The 21,353-nt window shown below is 34.9% G+C and overlaps 1 protein-coding gene across 4 annotated transcripts in view; it reads left to right on the top strand.

Moving 5' to 3' along the window:
• The first annotated feature begins 881 nt into the window (after nt 1-881).
• The window catches only part of LOC140170180 (neurotrimin-like), a 116,245-nt gene continuing 95,773 nt past the window's right edge, over nt 882-21,353 (top strand). For all 4 annotated transcript variants that reach the window (XM_072193509.1, XM_072193507.1, XM_072193508.1 and 1 more), the window contains exon 1: nt 882-1,285. In XM_072193509.1, the coding sequence (XP_072049610.1) occupies nt 1,216-1,285 (70 nt within the window). In that variant the 5' untranslated portion in view covers nt 882-1,215. The remainder of the gene's footprint in view (nt 1,286-21,353) is intronic.

The raw sequence follows: 21,353 nt of genomic DNA, 5'->3' as shown, positions 1-21,353 counted from the left end.
AGAAGAAGAAGAAGAAGAATATTATTATTAATAATAATAATAATGATAATGATAATGATGATGATGATGATGATGATGATGATGATGCTGATTACTATGATGATGATGCTGCTGATGATGATGATTATGCTAATGATGATGATGATGATGATGGTTTCTAAATTTTTAATGACGACAATAGATATGACAATGATGATAGTGATGAAACTTAAATTAGGGGTTCATTCATATATTTTCATGACTAAACGATTGTTTATGCCCGAGGGCTTTAGCCGAGGGCATAAACAATGTTTAGTCATGAAAATATATGAATGTACCCCGTTCATACATACGTAACATTCTGCGTGCTGTTATTTTCCTCCACAACTAAAAAATATCGTCATTTTAGACTAAAAACTACCAATTTCTTATCCTTTTTAAAAGCTTTTCCATTGCTAATTGTAAGAAAACGTTTACTTGCTCAGTCCACCGTGTTTGGACGCGCGCGAACATCGCGTACATCATTCGCGCTTTGCGTAAATAGCTCGCGAGCATACGCGCGTATATCCTACTCGCGAGCGTTCATCGGTTCTGACGCGGCTTGTTTACGACCAGAAAGCAGGGCATAAACGTTGTTTATGCCCGCCTATCGACCAATCACATATGCTGTTATATAACGCGTATGTATGAACAAATGATTAAAATAATGAATAAAAAAGATCCAAGATCTACAAAACGCCCTTTACGAATATTCTAATAAAATCTTTAAAAATGCATCATTAATTAGTAATAAAAATATTTGCGCATGATCTACATATATGGTAAGTGCAAAAAAATGCTCAATTAAAACTCAATTTTCCATAGCATGTAGTCTGTGTACGCTTGGCTAAGCCCGTGTACGATTTACCGTTGCGGTCACGATAAATAGTAGTATGCCGCTGTATCTCCATAGATTGCACTAATGAATACTTGATAGTAGGAAGGATCGAAAGGCTATGAATCATTTATACTTGCTTCACGCTACTGGTCGCGGTTGCCAGTATAGTTAGTAAATTTTCAAATACCAAAGAATGCAGCTGTATATAGGGCTTTACGTAGCGTCAAGGGAGCACACAATCTCATTGAACGAGCCTAGTGGATACACACTGTCGTCTGCTTCCGGTTACTATCTTCACTCACACCTGTCAGTGGAATTGTGATAGGAACTTAACTAAGCCATTTATCAGTTTATATGCCATGGGGGTTGCTGAGGTGTTCTATTGGTCTTGGGCAGTTCTGCTCATGCATGTTGTCGCAAATTCCATCGGTAAGTGATACATATATAAACATATATATTTTTACACTATTTGGTATATGTTGAAAGATTTTAACTATTGATGTAATTCATTTCAGCTTTTAGCGTATGTCCGGCGGGGAAGTGATGTAACTTAATTTATTTATCTGTCATAGATACATACAAAGCATTAAGCGTTTATACACTACTTTGGAGTAATAGATGTTGAGTTGAGAGACAATTGACACTATTGAATGCAGTCAATTGCAATGTATATGAAGCGTATATGATGCGTAGCATAGCAACATAATCCAGACATTGAACTATTCCATTTGAAATTCATACACCCCCTATAGCCGACATTCTCTTAATCTTCCACAGATGAGGTGTAGATTAACTAAAGCTACTGAGCACCTGATGTGGTGTTTGATTGTATTGTAAGTTGATTGTAAGAACTGGAAGTAAAGGTAGTAGTAACATCATGTCACCCATTCAGGTAGCTCCATTTGACATTTGGAAGATTAGGGACATGACTTTCATAGGGGTGTGTGGATTTCAACTGGAATAGCCATTTGTGCTTACTAGTTGATATCAATGTACATTAACCCATATGTCTCATAACCAATATAGTGTGAAATTTTAATACTATTGAACAATTATGTTTGTATAATATGTAAAAATCAAAAATCACCAGTATCTCTGTTGACATGTACATCTTGACAGCACGCTACTTATTTTTTCAATTTCCTCACTTTCGACAAGACCACAATACCTCCATCGACATTGATGCATTAGCAATTTAATTTTCAGATCTACTCGGGAAATTAGAGCATGGCATCAGCTTTTCTTATTCTTCCGTCCGATTATCTGGTAGAGTTTACTAAAACATCTATCTCCACGGTGATTTTAACGTGTCATCGCTGTTTGAAATTTGATATGCACGCAATAATTTGAAACACAAGTGAATATTGACCGATATATTTTGTGATTGGTTTAGTTAAAAAAAAACGTCGCGGTAGCTCGGTTGAGTATACTCGAAGTTAGTAGGTATGCCATTGCGTTTGTATACCTTGACCTTGTGAAGTGTTGCTTTCTATTTTTCCGTTCTTTCAACGGCCACGGAACTGTACCTTGACAGAGAGAGGCCTAACAAGTTGATTACATGTCTGAAAATAGTGTTGGGAATGTTTTTATATTGATAAAAGGAAGTTGAAAGTGTTAAGTGTCTTTCTAATTTTGCATTATTTATTTAACATTTGCAGCTTAGCCAAGATATACGATTTTATAATATGAAATTAGCTAATTGTTTTCGTAATCAGGAAAATTGGTTGTGTCTGTAGGTCAACAGAGTCATTTTGAAATAAAGTAATAATTATGACTTGATGTCCATCATAGAACTCCAAGTTAAACGACCACAATATCCAGTGGTGTTTTGTTCATTTTCCCTTGTTATTTAAGCTTAAAATGGACTGAAAGCCCTTCTGGCAGTTGATATTTCAGCCTTTTGGGTAACGAATAACAAAGTTTAAATTTGACGGAAATCCTACATTATGGCTTTAAGCTTTTAGATCTAGATATGTGACGTGTTATGTCAAAAGGAGACAGTTTTGGGCAGGTTATCAATTTTGAGGTTTTTACATATCTTAAATATAGAGATATTTTGCTCCACAACAGCGTTTTCCCAAATGAAATCGGACATTCCTAAGCGAAGATATTGGGCTATTCCAGAAAATAGATGCACATCCCCTATAGAGGAGTTCGGATATCCGGACTTTTTGTCCAGTCGTGACTGTTGGAAATCCAGACTTTTAAAGTGCCCAAAGGCAAACAAATCCGGCAAAAAATAGTTTAAAATCAGAAATCCTCAATTTGAGAGCTCATTTTCAACATTTCCGTGATTTTTCCTTCATTTGATTGGATTTCCAAGCTTTTTCCAGTAACATTGGCAACTGGAAATCCAGTCGTTTTCAGAAAGCAGACTTGGAAATCCGGACATTTCTTTGATTGAAAATTTACTCCTCTATAGGGGGTGTGCACCTATTTTCTGGAATAGCCCATTGAGTTCGTAAGTTATGGTGTTATAAAATTGGAAATTGAGTTATCGGCCTTTAAAAATATTATTTACAATGTTGAGAGTAGGAATTACCTTGAAAAATGTCTCGAAAAATACAAGATGCCAGTTATATTCCGGTCTGAAACTATCAGACAATATTTCAAACATTAATAACAGCACATATTCGCAACAAACCCAAATTGTGAACAAATCACCCCTGGGGAGATTTGTGGCTATTTCTCCATTTACAATCATGCCCAAAAGTGTCTCCTTTTGACATGACACGTCACATATATTGATCATGTAAGGTAGCAAACCCAATACACGTATACTAACAGCGTTTATTCTTCGTACTTCATTATTATCTCGTCTTGTCACTTAGCCTTTCATAAAATAAAAATTGATGGGTTCGGAAGTTCAAGCCTCAAATTTATCTTTGCATTAGCTACAAAGACTTCTGTTTCAGAATAAGAACAAAAAAATTCATTTCTCAAATATTAAATGTCATATCTCTTCATTTTAATGAAATATGATTATAATATAACTAACCATACCGAATTGAATGACTATATTGGAAACTTGATAATAATGTGGTTTCTGTTCATTAATTTTATCTTTCAAATCTTCATGAATATTATCTTCCATTTAACATATGTATCACGGGCAATAAACATCAACATTTTCCTCTCTTAGCGGAGAAGCCTGAAAAATTGATTAGATGTCAATAAAAATGTTGTTTTTATTATATATCCCTCTTCTTAACGGCCATCAGAGTGAGGCCTGGCAAATCGACTGTATGTCAATATTGCCAACGTTTTTGAAAAAACATTAGAAATGTTGTTTTTGTTATTTCTCCCTCCTCTTAACGGCCATCAGATTGAGGCATATCAAATTGAATGGATGTCAGTATTGCCAACATTTTGAAAACAAAGTTAGGAATGTTGCTTGTGTTATTTCTCCCTCCTCTTAACGGCCATCAGAGTGAGACATAGCAAATTGAATGGATGTCTATATTTCCAACGTTTTGAAAACAACGTTAGGAATGTTGATTTTGTTATTTTTCTTCTTAACGGCCATCAGAGAAGGGCCCGGAAAATCGACTGTATGTCAATATTGCCAACGTTTTTGATTTAAAAAAACCCGTTAAAAATGTTGCTTTTGTTATTTCTCCCTCCTCTTAACGGCCACCAGAGTGAGGTCTGGCAAATTGACTATATATGTCAATAATGCCAACAATTTGAAAACAACGTTAGAAATGTTGCTTTTGTTATTTCTCCCCCCTCGCAACGGCCATCAGAGTGAGGCCCGGCAAATCGACTGTATGTCAATATTGCCAACGTTTTTGAAAAAAAAACCCGTTAAAAATGTTGCTTTTAAAATTTCTCCCTCCTCTTAACGGCCATCAGAGTGAGGCCCGGCAAATCGACTATAGTCAATATTGCCTACAATTTGAAAACAACGCTAGAAACGTTGCTTTTGTTATTTTTTTTCTTAACGGCCATCAGAGTGAGGCCTGGCAAATCAACTGTATGTCAATATTGCCAACGTTTTTGAAAAAAAAAGTTAGAAATGTTGCTTTTGTTTTTCTCCCCCTCTTAACGGCCATCAGAGTTAGGCCCGGCAAATCGACTGTATGTCAATGTTTTTGAAAAAAAAAACCCAAACGTTAGAAATGTTGCTTTTGTTATTTCTCCCTCCTCTTATAACGGCCATCAGAGTAAGGCCTGAAATTGAATGGATGTCAATATTGCCAACGTTTTTTGAAATAACATTAGAAATGTTGCATTTCTTATTTCTCCCTCCTCTTAACGGCTATCACAGTGAGGCCTGGCAAATCGACTGTATGTCAATATTGCCAACATTTTTGAAAACAACGTTATAGTTTCTCTATTAAAGAAGAAATCAAAAAGCTCTAAATTATGTCTTCAATTAATAAGATAAATTGCATGACCAGAGCTTAAGTGTTACCCTTTGCATCTTTTTTCTGTAACGGTGTGACGAAGCGACACCTTTTATAGTAACGGAGGGAGGCCTTACAAAGTGCTTCAATCTATGTCAATGACACAATTGCAAATAACGATACTATTTTCATATTGATTTAAGTGAAGTCAACATTTCCTTTGCGTTTAATGTATATGATACGATTTATGGATTAAGGTGGTACTACACCCCTAGATAAACTTATGACTAATTTTGTATTTTTCTCAAAAATAGTAATACATGGTAACAAAAGTTATGTATATTATAGGGGCAAGGAATCCAGTTACTACACTGGAATTTCAGTGACTCAAGACAAGCGGTACGTTATTTATGAAAAGAAAAGAGGTACCTCTAGAATGTACCTCATCTCTTAACATATATAGTGACCCACTTGAATCACTAAAATTTCAGTGAAGTAATTGGATTCCTTGCCCCTATAATATACATAACTTTGTTACCAGTGTTTAGTTATTTTTTGAGAAAAATAAATTAGTCACACAATTTATCAGGGGGAGTAGTACCACCGTAAGCTATTCGATCTAGAACACAATGTAAGACATAATACACACATGACTGCACAACGTCCATTCGACATCTTTTTCTGCATTGTATTTCTGCATGTGCTATTTCTTCTAACCATATAAAATGTTGTTGGGTTCGAAAATTCAGGCCTCGAATTGTATGAATTAAAGTTTTAACTTCAACACTACACTATTTTTCGCTCACCTGGAACGTTTTCACTGGTCCGACTACCGTCTTCAGCAGATGGTGATGCTGTGTTGATATCTTGTCTACAATCGGGATATTCTACAGTCTCGAATTGTATCTTTAATAATTATGTTGCAGAGTAAGAATTCTCAAAAACCGAATGTCGCATTCCATGATTTCCATGAATCATGATACTATGAATAATATACTAACCATACCGAAAGAAATACAGTGAAATTTGATATGAATGGGTTTTTTAAGTCGGTTATCTAATAAATTGTCATCATTTGTAACCTTTCATTTTAACTCTATTTTATTTACTACATGTATAACGGGAAAGGTTGACGCTATCGGTTTTCAATATAGCTCACCTATGTCTATACATACGGTAAATAACTGTCCGCGGGATTGCGGTATCAAGACCGTGTTTATATTTTGAGGTTAGTGAAAGGCATTTTTAAATAAAAAATATAGTATCACTCTTCATCTTAAGTGAAATTAAAGACCGTCGATGTACTATGGAAAAAGAAAGTTACTTCTTTTTGCCGTGAAATGGCAGATGAGATGGCTACTTGACGTGTAATGAATAATGCACATGTGTAATGATGTTAGTGTAACGCGATGTGACGGCTATGTTTGCCTAGATATATCTTTTACTGACCAATATTTACTTATACGAGATGCCATACTATATTGTTTATCCATAATACAGTAAGCCAAAAAATTAAGGTACCAGTTGTGTTCACCCCTGTAAATCCTATATGAAGAGAAATATGTCAAATATGTCAAAATTAAAACAAGCAGCCAATACCTGTACTCTTAAGCTCTGATTTAAGACCGCAATTGTTGAAATTGGTTAAAAATTAAAGAAACGGTGGTCTAAAACCTAATAAAGAAACGAAATCAAAAGTTGCACTTTTGTGTTCTAATCAATGAAAGCACGACGCTAATTTTAACGTGTTAATCAATGGAAGCACGGCGCTGGTTCTCTTGTTCGTGAACGCATTGTGTGCAAATCAATAGGGCACGCAATGTAGCAAACTGCAACCTTTACATTGGCATCTTCCTTGGGTTTTTGGATCGTCATACCTTTATTTCTTGAACAATTTCAACAAATGAGGTCTTAAATTCGAGCTAAAAGATGCAGCTATACACTGCAGGTTCCATGTATGACATATCTGTCTTTGTTTAGGATTGCAAGGGGTGAACATAACTGGTACCTTAATTTTTTTTGGCTTACTGTATAGAGCACGTCAGTTTTCGATGACATCACATCACACCTTACGCTAATAATACGAAACTGTTTTACCTCTATAACATCCAATGACCCTAAAATGTTCGTTATGATTTTTGACCTTTTCACATAAGGCTACTAAACATAATCGTTGAAGGGGTTTGAAGTCAAGCTAATTTAAATTAAGGCTATATTATGGCATACTCCAAATGAAATACATCCGTTATTTGGATAAATGTAAATCGAGGGTTCAGAACCAGAAAGCCGTAGCTCACTATGATCAGCTCTCAAAAAATGAGGATAAAGTTGGCTCCTTGCTTGGTCTTCAAAAATCAATATTTCCTCCACAGTGTCTTTTCTTTTTTATCGCATTTTGTCATGATTAATGGACCCTATCTTCTGTAGTGCGCTGGCGACTTTCTGCTCATTTTGTGGGAGCAGGGTATTGTGAGTTGAGGCTATCTGGCTCTCAAACCTCGAAATGTATGATTTTTTTAAAACAGAAGATGAACAATAAATGTTCTGTCGCTGTAAAGTATCCGATGAACGAAGATCGGTTACTACTTAAAGACATTGATATGGCTAATGTTGAAGAATCTACATGGAGCATTGCAATACAAACTTCAGAGGTTCCTCCTGGTATTTTGTAACTACATAATAGGTCTATATATAATTTACAAAGATACGTCTACGTCTACAGATGATTCCTCATCCACTGACCCAATGCGCTTCATACATTGAATAAGATATTATTCTTATTCTTATCAGGAGACGTGAGGTGTTCTTCATCCATTAAATAATACAAACATGTTGTTAAGTGGGCCATTGTTGCTAAGTGGGTCAGTCTAGTTGAAAAAGACTTGACCTTAATCTCCCACGTAGGGGATGTAGATTTTAAATGGAATCGCTCATTCAGGTAACAACTCCATTTGAAATTCACAGTATCTGAGTGGAAGATTAAAGGGCATGAAGGCATTCTTCCAAAATATGTTTCATATATAGTGTGTCCAAAAAGCCCCTCTAGTATTTAGCAATATACACCGAGAATGAATGTATCTTTGCATAGCAACAAACTCGTACAATTATTTTGACATACAAACCTACAGACATGATAAATCAACTACAATGACTCATTTGGGCATAATACACTTAAAACCATACAACAATATTACACCCAAAACAATACAATACTCCAGATAAAATCTTCGGATCCCAAGTATCCACTACTCCCTCTAAACATAATAGACCAAATCCCTCTTCCCCATTCAATTCAATTGCTTTGATTTTATTTAGAAATCAAGTCACTAAGAGCTGTTGTGTAATATTCCATCGTTTAATTCTCAGTTCTGTCATAAGATTCATCCAACTGGACATAAATCCCTATAATTTGCAGTAGATGAGGAAAGACGGGGCAATCAACAATGAACATAAATGTCGTTTATCTAATTGCAACTGCAAAAAGTGTTCGAAAGTCTAGGCATATCGTATAGATTAAATGTCAAGTTGGAACTTAACAATTCTTAACGAGAAACAAACATCTTTTCTTGCCAGTATTGGTATGATGCATCTGAGGTATAATGTTGATTGATCAATAAGGAAGAATAGCGTAAAGTCACTGATCATATTTGGTATCCAAATAATTATGACGTTACTCGTTCCCAATATGTATTTTGATTTCTCCTTGGCCAAACCCCTGTGAAAAATATGACGGCTAACATGGTGAAGAGATTTGTGGGATACCCTGGTACTTTTATTCTTTACCACATTCGTGACATATATAGTGTTTTACTAGTATTTCAAATTTATAGTGGCTATTTCAAATATTTAATGCCTAGCAGAAATGTAAATCAGTATGAAATATGTAAAACCATTTAGAAGCAGAATCGATTCCACTACATAAATAACACACAAATAAAACCAATATGATTTTCAAGGAGCTTAGATGCATTGAAATTCAACATATAACTCACATTTGGTGTGCTGATGCATTACTAGTGTATGCATACACCATCCTTAGAACCAGTTACGAATGATTAATGACATGAAATCTAATATTATGTTTGCATATGTTATTCAACCTACTTTTGTCCGATTCTGTTTCAAAATTCTCTCTACCTTGCGTACAATGTAATTGTTTATTTGCTAGGTTGACAAATGGGTGCACATATATTTTATCTACTTTGCCGTCGTTGATATATTGTTATTGCTACTGTTTTAGTACTTGAGATAAAAGGCAATATTTACCCTCGAATGATGTTGTATATTATTATTGTTTCATAAAATAGCACATAAATCAACGTGTCAAAAATCGGGAAAGATTGGGTTGTTAGAGTTATTGTAATCCTTGTCTGTCTGTGTTACATAAGGTGATTTAAAGTACGCTAGTTAGCAGCCTGGACAACCGATTCTTTAGAAATGCTTAGTCGCGCTGAAAGTCGATCGATACATGTTAAAATCAGCACAATTCAGAGATACACCTTTTTGCTATGAAATTAATTTTCTCGGTCAAATATAAAGCAATTTTTTTTTCTTCAGTAATGTCAGTTAAAAACTTGGTGCTTGGATATACATTTTTTTACAAATCCTGGTGTTAAAATTAAGCATCAAATTGTGTCTTTTAGTGTGATATTTTTGATTTTTATAGGCCTTCAGTTCGCACGCGAGCTTTTTACGGAATTCATTTTTTAGCGTCTCAAACTAATATAGTTTGCTAAAGAAAGATATTTCCCACCTCTGTAAAGCACATCGTGTGGATCTATATATTATAGTTTTGTTAGAATTTCCGTTTTTATTTTACCCTTTTTCCCTTCATACTCCGAAAATGTCTAACTCGGTACTTTTATCTCGAGAGCAACCAACAGAAATAGTCGATATTTCCTTTGTTGTTTATCCAGGTCAATTTTCCATTGAAAGCAAATTGCCCGACCAGCGATTTGGTAGCCCAAATCCCCAATTGAGTGTTCTGGTTAAACATGATCAGTAGGAGCGCTATAGGCCTGGGAATTTCTTTGCTATATTGAAGTTCTAGCAACACTGTAGCCATGCCGGTATTCCTATTAAACCCAGGGATATCGATCCACAATGCTAGTATTAGCCTTAGATTTCACTCGTTGATTTTGAAAAATGGTCAGCCGGCAGTTAAAATAGTGAAATGAAAACGCAAATTCTGACAAAACTATGATATATCGCTCACGGTGATGTGCGTTAGAAAGTTGGGAAAAATCCTTCATTAGCGAACTATCTTACTTTGAAAAGCTAAAAGGTTGATCCAAAAAAAGGCTCGCGGACAGAGTTTAAGCCTATCAAAATCGAAAATCTTACACTAAATGACTAAATTTCACGCCTAAGTTTAACACTAGAATTTGAAAAAAAATACAGTATCAAGCACTACAATTTTTCCTGACATTTACTGAAAAAATGAAAATGATTGCTTTTCATTTGGCCGAGAAAATTAATTTTACATCGAAAAGGTGTAACTAAAAATTTAGCTCATTTCAACACCAAATTCGATCGTTTGTATTGCCTCATTAAATGACTGAGTGAGCCTTGCCAAACAAAAGAATCGGTTGTGCAGGCTGCTAACTGTATGCCAAACCATAAGCCTCTTTATAGATGCAAACATTTACGTGTTGTAAGTTCTTTGTTATGATATGGATGTGATTACAAAATTGAAAAAGTTTTGAGAATTTTGATTGAGTATTGTTTTAGGTGATTTACTTGTCGACAGGAATGATGGATATAGAAAACACATTATGGCGATAGTACCAATCTAAATTTTATCTAGTTGTAGTAAAGTTAAGTCCTGAAACATGGCCAATAATAAGTATCGTGAAAATGTTGATTGAGGTGATTGCGCTAGAAGCTTTTTCCTCATCTACAATCTACAGTTATAATGAAATTGATCAAAATTCGAGTATTTTTAATATGTTTGTTTACTTAAGCGAAAGATACATGAAATACTCTTATTTCAAAAAAAAGGACGGTAGTTGGACACCAATCAAATGTTAGAATTAAAATTTGATCCAGATAGTTTTAGATCCAGGTAATTTTAATTTTGAATCTTTAAATTTTCAAAATAAATCTATTTAATTGTTCAAAATTCCACAGTCATTTGAAATGGTCTTACGGCATGTAAGCATAATTTCGTTTTGCATCATTTATACAGTTGTGTTACCTGTGTTAGAAAATCCACATTAAAGAGTACCCGAATCGGCACTTGCCCGTTGTCAATTGTGAGTCACTAACCCCATGAATGAGACCTGGTGTTGGCAACAAGAAGTTTATGTCCGATTTAACGAACATATTAACAATACTTATGATATGAATTATTTGCACAGCTGAAGAGGATTGAGCTTAAATATTTAGGAACTTTTATTTTATTTGAATACCTAGATGAATATTTTGCGTACTTAACCGATCAGAAACGATACTCAAATAATACCAAAAGATACTCGTTAAAGAGCACTTTGGACCTGACATAAAAGTACTATACTTTTTGGGTCATATAAGAGCTTTGAGTTCAACCTCAACATAATGTTTGCGTTTGCGATTCAGTTATCCCAATAAAAAAGAAAGAAGCGGTGAAATCCCCAGATGCAAAAACAAGCAATTGCGATCACTGCAGAATGTTTTTAAAATAGTCACAAAGCATTTATGTGCAAACATTACACTTTTAATTGTCATCGCTTTAATTAAATTGACTAAATGGTTCTACCATAAACTAAAATAACATACCTTACTTAACGGAACAATAACAATGTCTAAATAAATGGAACAATAAGAATGTCCTCCTACATCTATAAAGGCTAGCAGAAAATAATGATACTGGTTTCGGACAATCTAATAATCTAAACAATTGCGTGTTTGTTGACGTGTTTAGAGGATCCGAAAGTTCAGGCCTCAAATTTTATCTTTACATTTACCTATAAATGTCGCATTTCCTAATTTGATATGAATGTTTTTTCTTAATTCGGTTATCTAATACATTTTCATCATGTAACCTTTCATTTCACTATATAACGGAAACGGTTGACGCTATCGGTTTTCGATATAGCTCACCTATGTCTATACATACGGTAAATAAATGTCCGCGGGATTGTGGTATCAAGACCGTGTTTATATTTTGAGGTTTAATAGTGAAAGGCATTTTTGAATAGAAATGTAGCATCACTCATCATCTTTAAGTGACATTATAAACCGTCGATGGACTATGGAAAAAGAAAGTTACTTCTTTTTGCCGTGAAATGGCAGATGCGATGGCTACTTGGTGTGCATTTTATACTTGACGTGTAATGAATAATGCACATGTGTAATGATGTTAGTGTAACACGATGTGACGCTATGTTTGCCTAGATATACCTTGTACTGACCAATATTTACTTATACGAGATGCCATACTATACCTTATTGTTTATCCATAATATAGAGCACAGCAGTTTTCAATGACATCACATCACACCGTACGTTAATAATTCGAAACTGTTGTACCTCTATAACATCCTATCAGTGCCGCTGACAACCGGGGTCCGAGGGGGCCCGTAAAAAGTGAAGAAAACATACTTTACTATGGGGCAGTAAAAGCAAAGAAAAGGGACCTCAGGGGCCCGTAAAAGGTAAAGAAAAGATACCTTGTATTAAATTAAGGCATATTATTTTTCTTTGCTTTACTATACGGGTCTCTTTTCTTGTCCATTTGGCCTAAGGTATCTCTTCTTTGCTTTTTACGAGCCCTCCGAGGTATCTTCTTTTCTTTTTATGGGTCCATTAATGTATCTTTTCTTTGCTTATTAAGCTTTTTTATATACTAACTCACTAAGGTCCCTTTTCTTTCCTTTACAGGCCCTATGGTATCTTTTCTTTGCTTTTTTACGGGCCCACTACCACTACGGTATCTTTTCTTTGGCTTTACGGGTCGGTCTGTTTTCTTTTCTTTACGGCCCATAAAAAGCAAACAAAAGCACTCTAATAAATATGTCACTTGGATTTACTGTTTGCTTTTGTCAAAATGATCATCCTCGATATAAATCTTCGAGAAATCGCGGAAGTGCAGCTTAATCTTGGGGTGCCCTTCAGTTTATTATTGATCATTTACCTTAAAATAGACAATTTTTCCGCGCTTCGCACGGAGTTTGTTTCAATAAGTTCAATGTGTGAGCAAAAGTCGCGAATTCGAATTGCAAATTTTCGCACGCATCGCGCGCATTTGTCTAATTCAACAGTTCATACCTCATACTTGGATCATTGTACCTTCAAATTGGCCTAAAATTGGCAAAATGTTTCCACTTCACGTAGAAGTTATTAAGAGTAACTTAATCTGGGAGCAAAATGCCATGCACTTTCAAATTGCAAATTTGCTCTGCTTCAACATAATATGTTCAAGGATTTTACACCAACCCCCTCCCCCATGTGCCAAAGATATTTACGCCACTGCTACCCCCTCCCCAACACACAAGCACACACTTATGAGGTCCTGCAACGTCATCACTGATCAAAGGGGCCCGTGCGTTCACATTGACCCGGGCCCGTATTGGCTCTCGGCGGCACTGTATCCTATGACCCTAAAATGTTCGTTATAACTTTTTGCCTTTTTACATAGGGTTACCAAAAAAACAAATCGTTGAAGGGGTTTGTAATCTTGCTGCTTTAAAAATATTGAGGCTTTATTATGATATACTCTAAATAAAATAAAACTGTTGTTTGGATAAATGTAAATGTATGATTTCTTTAAAACAGAAGATGAACAATAAATGTTCTGTCGCTGTAAAGTATCCGATGAACGAAGATCGGTTACTACTTACCGATATTGATATGGCTAATGTTGAAGAATCTACATGGAGCATTGCAATACAAACTCAGGGTTCCTCCTGGTATTTTGTAACTACATAATAGGTCTATGTATAATTTACAAAGACATGTTTACGTCAAAATGGTTCCTCATCCACTGACCCAATGCGCTTCATACTTTAAATAAGATTTTATTCTAAGTCATCAGGCGACGTGAGGTTTTCTTCATCCATTAAATAATACAAACATGTTGTTAAGTGGGCCATTGTTGCTAAGTGGGTCAGTCTAGTTGAAAAGAGTTGACCTTAATCTCCCACGTAGGGGATGTAGATTTTAAATGGAATCACTCATTCAGGTACCGACTCCATCTGAAATTCACACTCTGTGTGTGGAAGATTATAGGGTATGAAGACATTCTTCCGAAATATGTTTTATATACAGGGTGCCCAAAAAGCCCCTCTAGTATTTAGCAACAGACAGTGAGAATGAATGTATCTTTGCATAGCAACAAACTCGTACAATTATTTTGACATACAAACCTACAGACATGTAAATCAACTATAATGACTCATTTGGGCATATTACACTTAAAACCATACAACAATATTACACCCAAAACAGTACAATAATCAAGATAAAATCTCCGGGTCCCAAGTATCCACTACCTCCTCTAAACATATTAGACCAAATCCCTCATCCCCCATATAATTCAATTGCTTTGATTTTATTCAGAAATCAAGTCACTAAAAGCTATCTTCTGACGTTATGTAATATTCCATCCTTTAATTCTCAGCTCTGTCATAAGATTCATCCAACTGGACATAAATCCCTATAATTTGCAGTAGATGAGGAAAGACGGGGGCAATCAACAATGAACATAAGTGTCGTTCATCTTATTGCAACTGCAAAAAGTGTTCCAAAGTCTAGGCATATCGTATAGATTAAATGTCAAGTTGGAACTTCACAATTCTTAATGAGAAACAAACGTATTTTCTTGCCAGTATTGGTATGTTGCATCTGAGGTATACTTTTGACTGGTCTTGTATTCCATAATAAGGAGGAATAACGTATAATCACTGATCACGTTTGGTATCCAAATAATTATATGACGTTAGTTGTTCCCAATATGTATTTTGATTTCTCCATTGCAAATCCTTGTTAAAGATATGACGGTTCAAAATGGTAAAGAGACTTTTGAGACACCCAGGTACGTTTACCATTTACCACTTTTGCGACATCTATACAGTGTTTTACTAGTATTTCAAATTTATATTTCAAATATCTAATGCCTACCAGAAAAGTAAATATGTATGAAATATATAAAACCATTACGAAGCAGAATCGATTCCAATATATAAATAACACGTAAATAAAATCATATAATATGATTTTCAAGGAGCTTAGATGCATTGAAATTCAACATATAACTCACATTTGGTGTGCTGATGCATTACTAGTGTATGCATCCACCATCCTACGAACCAGTTACGAATGATTAATCACATGAAATCTCATATTATGTTTGTATATGTTATTCAACCTACTTTTGTCCGATTCTGTTTCAAAATTCTGTCTACATTGCGTACAATGTTTGATAGAATTGTTTATTTGCTAGGTTGACAAATGGGTGCATATAAACTGTATCTACTTTGCTGTCGCTGATATATTGTAATTGCTACTGTTTTAGTACTTGAGATAAAGGGCAATATTTACCCTCGAATGCTGTTGTATTTTATTACTGTTTCATAAAATAACACATAAATCAACGTGTCAAAAATCGGGAAAGATTGTGTTGTTAGACTTATTGTCGTTCTTGTCTGCCTGTGTTACATAAAGGTGATTTAAAGGTCGCTATGCTAAACCATAAGCCTGTTTATAGATGCATACATTTACGCGTTGTAAGTTCTTTGCTATGATATGGATATGATTACAAAATTGAAAAAGTTTTGAGAATTCTGATTGAGTATTGCTTTAGGTGATTTACTTCTCGACAGAAATAATGCATGTAGGAGACTCAATACAATACGGTACACAGAGGTGATTGGAAAAGAAACTTTTTTAGTCCATCTACAAGAGACAATTATATAATGAAATTTATAACAATTCTAATATGAGTTAGGCTGGCAAATAGACTGGATGTCAATATTGTCAACATTTTGAAAAGAACGATAAAAATGTTGCTGTTTTATTCCTCCCTCCTCATAACTGCCATCACAGTGAGGCCTGGCAAGTTGACTGGATGTCAATGTAGCCAACATTTTATAGTAACGGAGGGAGGCCTAACAAAGTGCTTCAATGTATGTCAATAGTGACACAATTGTAAATAACGATACTATTTTCATATTGATTTAAATGAAGTCAACATTTCCGGTGTGTTAATGTATAAGATACGATTTATGGCTTGAGCTGCTTGAACACAATGTACAGGGTGCCCCCCCCCCAAAAAAAAAGAGGCCCCTCATTGCGCCCTCTTTTTCTCCTATTTCAGAACAGTTGATCAAGTATATAGTAGTATGCAACGAAGCCTTTACCCGTTAGCTTTAATAAACCGAAACAATTTTTTCAATCGGCTCATAACTTTTGAAGATATGCCCTTTTAAAGAAATGTGTCCGTTTTTTACTCTGTCCACGGAGGAGGTTTGGTGACTTCAGAGATTGAAAAGTGCATATACCATGCATGAATATAAAACATTCCTCGGTGATAACTTTATAAACTAACAACTTTATTGTAGGGAATAGGCTTTACTGGTGGGCTTATGGGTTATGGATTTTGTTAAGTGTCATTAATTTGGGTGAAACTGATGTGGGGTGGGACTTCTTTTGCTATTACTTATGTTTTTCTCGGTTATTTTATGCCTTTTTGTTTTATTATGTTTCTTACCTTCTTACTTTATTGTTTCTTGCTTTCTTTTATTGTCATTTCTCTTTTTGGAATAAAAGGTAGCCCTGTAAAGGGCTGTTTAGTTTGTCTTTGGTTCTTTTGAAGTGAGTTTACTGTACTGCTCTGCCCTCTACCTGGTTGCCTCCTTGATGAATACAGGTTTCAGCCAATTGTTTCACAGCATCAATTGTGTTGCGTACCAACCTTGTGCGCTGGGTACTTGCGAATATAGCAGTTATACGTTTGCAAAGATCTTGGATTTTGCCACAAATGAAGAAATCAAGTGGTGTGAGGTCTGGTGAATGAAAAACGGCTACTTGTCTTCAAAAGTTGTGAGCCGATTGAAATAATTGTTTTGGTTTATTAAAGCCAACAATTAAATAATATTAAAATATATTTGATCAATTTTTCAGAAATACGTGAAAAAGAGGGCGCAATGAGGGGCCTCTTTTTTGGGGGACACCCTGTAAGACAGCAAACATAATATACACATATGACTGCACAATGTTCATTCGACATCTTTATCGGCATTATACTTCATCACTGTTTTCTCTTACCATATAAAAATGCTGCTGGGTTCGAAACTCCAGGCCTCAAATTTTATCTTTACATTTACCGAATGTCGCAATTTATAATTTGCATGAAACATAATACTATGTACTATAATATACTAACCATACAGAAAGAAATGCATTGAAAACTTGATATGAATGGTTTTTTGAACTCGGTTATCTAATACATTGTCATCATAATGTAACCTTTCATTTTAACTCTATTTTATTTACTATAACGGGATAGGTTGACGCTATCGGTTTTCAATGTAGCTCACCTATGTCTATACATACGGTAATAAATGTCTGCGAGATTGTAGTATCAAGACCGTGTTTATATTTTGAGGTTAGTGGAAGTTATTTTAAACAAAAATATAGTTTCACTCTTAATCTTTAAGTAAAATTGAAGACCTGAGCGTAAGAAGACCGTAAGTCCACTTGGCTCCTCAATGTGTATACAATAAAGTTACGTATAGTTTCTTAGGGTTTTATAATGTTTGATACATGTTCCAGGGTGAAAACACCATGAAAGGTTGTGAAAGATTTGTTTTGGCCCCTGAACAAACTATATGAAACTATACGCAACTTTAGTGTATACATGTTGAGGGCCCAAGTGGACTTGGTCTTCTTGCGCTCATGTCTTCAATTATAAAACGTCGATGGGCTATGGACAAATGATAGTTACTTCTTTTTGCCATGAACGTGCAGATGAGATAGCTACTTGGTGTGCATTTTACACTTGACGTGTAATGAATAATGCACATGTGTAATGATGTTAGTGTAACACGATGTGACGGCTATGTTTGCCTAGATATACCTTGTGCTGACCAATATTTACTTATACGAGATGCCATACTATACCTTATTGTTTATCCATAATGTAGAGTACGGCAGTTTTCGATGACATCACGTCACACCTTACGTAAATAATACGAACCTGTACCTCTATAACATCCAATGACCCTAAAATGTTCGTTATGATTGTTGACCTTTTTCACAAGGGTTACTAAAAAAACCCAAATCGTTGAAGGGGTTTGTAATCTTGCTGTTTGAAAATAATAATTAAGGCTTTATTATGATATTGTTTATACATATTGTAGAGTACGGCAGTTTTCGATGACATCACGTCACACCTTACGTACATAATACGAAACTGTTGTACCGCTAAAACATCCAATGACCCTAAAATGTTCGTTATGATTTTTGACCTTTTTCACAAAGGTTACTAAAAAAACCAACTCGTTGAAGGGGTTTGTAATCTAGCTGCTTTAAAATAATTAAGGCTTTATTATGATATACTCCAAATAAAATAAAACTGTTGTTTGGATACATGTAAATCGAAGGTTCAGAACCAGAAAGCCTGAACTGACTAAGAGCTATCTTCTGACGTTGTGTAATATTCCATCCTTTAATTCTCTGCTCTGTCATAAGACTCATCCAAATGGACAGAACTCCCTATAATTTCAGTAGATGAGGAAACACGGGGGCAATCAACAATGAACATAAGTGTCGTTCATCATATTGTAACTGCAAAAATTGTTACAAAGTCTAGTCTCTTACACGTATAGATTAAATGTCAATTCTCAACGAGAAACAAACATCTTCCCTTGCCAGTATTGGTATGTTGCATCTGAGGTATAATTTTGATTGGTCTTGAATTCCATAATAAGGAGGAATAACGTACAATCACTGATCATGTTTGGTATCCAAAAAATTATATGAAGTTACTCTTTCCTAATATGTATTTTGATTTCCCGTGGCTAATCCTTGTAAAAGATATGACGGTTCAAAATGGTAAAGAGACTTTTGAGACACCCTGGTACGTTTACCTTTTACCACTTTTGTGACATCTATACAGTGTTTTACTAGTATTTCAAATTTATAGTTCAAATATCTAATGCCTACCAGAAAAGTAAATCTGTATGAAATATATAAAACCATTACGAAGCAGAATCGATTCCAATATATAAATAATACTGTTACGAGTCGTACTTGACTCAAGGCCAAAATCACCTTTTACCCGAACTCACACGAATGCACAACACAAATACACTGTTTATTTAAGCTAACAAAATCTAAGTCTTTAATTGAAAACAGAGTATGATTGGTACATATAATAACAATATCGCATATACAATAAAATCACACAATGACAGTTTTACTCTATGACTACTTAACCAGTTGTCTTCTTGTTGGTGATCCTAGAGTTCTTGCAATGTTCTGGACGACTGATGTAATATATCCTTATTCGCTTGTCCTGCGAAGTCCAGTGTACACTTGCGCTTATAAATCCTTGCGTATAAAATCCTCATACGAAAATGATGAAGCTTTCTCCAATCTCCTTTGCGCTGTTATCTCCACAAATATATCTCCTTGCGATCCTTTCTCCTCAAATATATCTCCTTGCGCTGCTTTCTCCAAAAATGGTGTTTCTTTCACCAATCACTCTTTTTCCAGGGAACCGGTTTCTTTAACACAGCTCCACTGTTTCTTGACAGATGCGTGGCCTTCACAAACCCAGCAAACTCCAGCAATTTGACAGAAGAACTTTTAATCCTTTGATGAGGAAGAGCACTTTTGTGTGCTCGCTGTCTTCTTCGTTGCTGTATTAAAATTAGCTCAATTATTGGCTATATAAACTGGTTAAACTGTACTTCTTTTTTGAAGCACGAAGACCATCACACACATGTGGAGTTTTCAATCTCCCATGGCATTCTGTAAAGTCCCAACAAAAGCCTCCAGCTTTTTATAGCAGTACTCATGCAAAAACCCATCATCTATTAATAAACCATTACTTCAATCACATTTTCACAACATTGCTGCAATCTTGGGATTTCCCAAGATTAATTATACATTCACATTACATCACTTCCTGGGGGTTTTCCTGATGGTGCAACAATGAACTGGGGCTTTCCAAGTTCCAAACATAGATCTGACTTTGTTTACAATAATTTGGGGAATTCCAAAATACAAGGGGTTTCCCATCTCATGAAATACTTTCAGCTTGTAAACAAAGTTAAATAATTAAATTAAATCAAATTACTCAGGGCACATCACAATACGTAAATAAAACCATATAATATGATTTGGAAGGAGCTTAGATGCATTACAATTCAACATATAACTCACATATGTTGTGCTGATGCATTACTAGTGTATGCATGCACCATCCTTCGAACCCGTTACGAATGTTTCATCACATCCAATCTTATAATTATTATGATTGTATAATGTTATTCAATCTACTTGTGTCTGATTCTGTTTCACAATTTTGTTTCCATTGCGTACATTGTTTATTTGCTAGGTTGATGAATGAGTACATAATAATTTGATCTACTTTGCTGTCGTTGATATACTGTAATTGCTATTGTTTTAGTAGTTGATATGAAAGGTAACATTTACCTTCGAAAATAGCACATACATCAATGTGTCAAAAGTGGGAAAGATTGGGTTGTTATATTGCTATTCTTGTCTGTCTGAGTTACAAGAAGGCGATTTAAAGTGCGTTATGTCAAACCCACAGGCCTCTTTACAGATACATACATATTTAGTTGTCGTAAGTTCATTGTTATGATACGGAGGAGATTGCAAAATTGAATTTATTTTAACCTGAGAATTCTAATTGAGTATTGTTTTAGGTGATTTAATTATATAGGAGACTCATTACAATACGAAAAATGTTGAGGGGATTGAGTAAGAAACTTTCTTAAGCTATCTACAGGAGACAATTATAATATAACAATTTAAGTATTTGTATTATATTTGTTTACTTCAGAGACAGATACATGCAATATTATTTTAAAAGATTTAGAATAAATCCCAAAAAGACAGTAGTTGGTGACAAATAAAATTTTTAGAATTAAATTTTGATCCAGGTCATTTTAATTTTAAAACTTTAAGTATTCATAATA

The sequence above is a fragment of the Amphiura filiformis genome, chromosome 14, assembly GCF_039555335.1.
Source record: "Amphiura filiformis chromosome 14, Afil_fr2py, whole genome shotgun sequence".
In the NCBI taxonomy this organism is placed as follows: domain Eukaryota; kingdom Metazoa; phylum Echinodermata; class Ophiuroidea; order Amphilepidida; family Amphiuridae; genus Amphiura; species Amphiura filiformis.
This window is presented reverse-complemented; position numbering and strand designations above follow the sequence as displayed.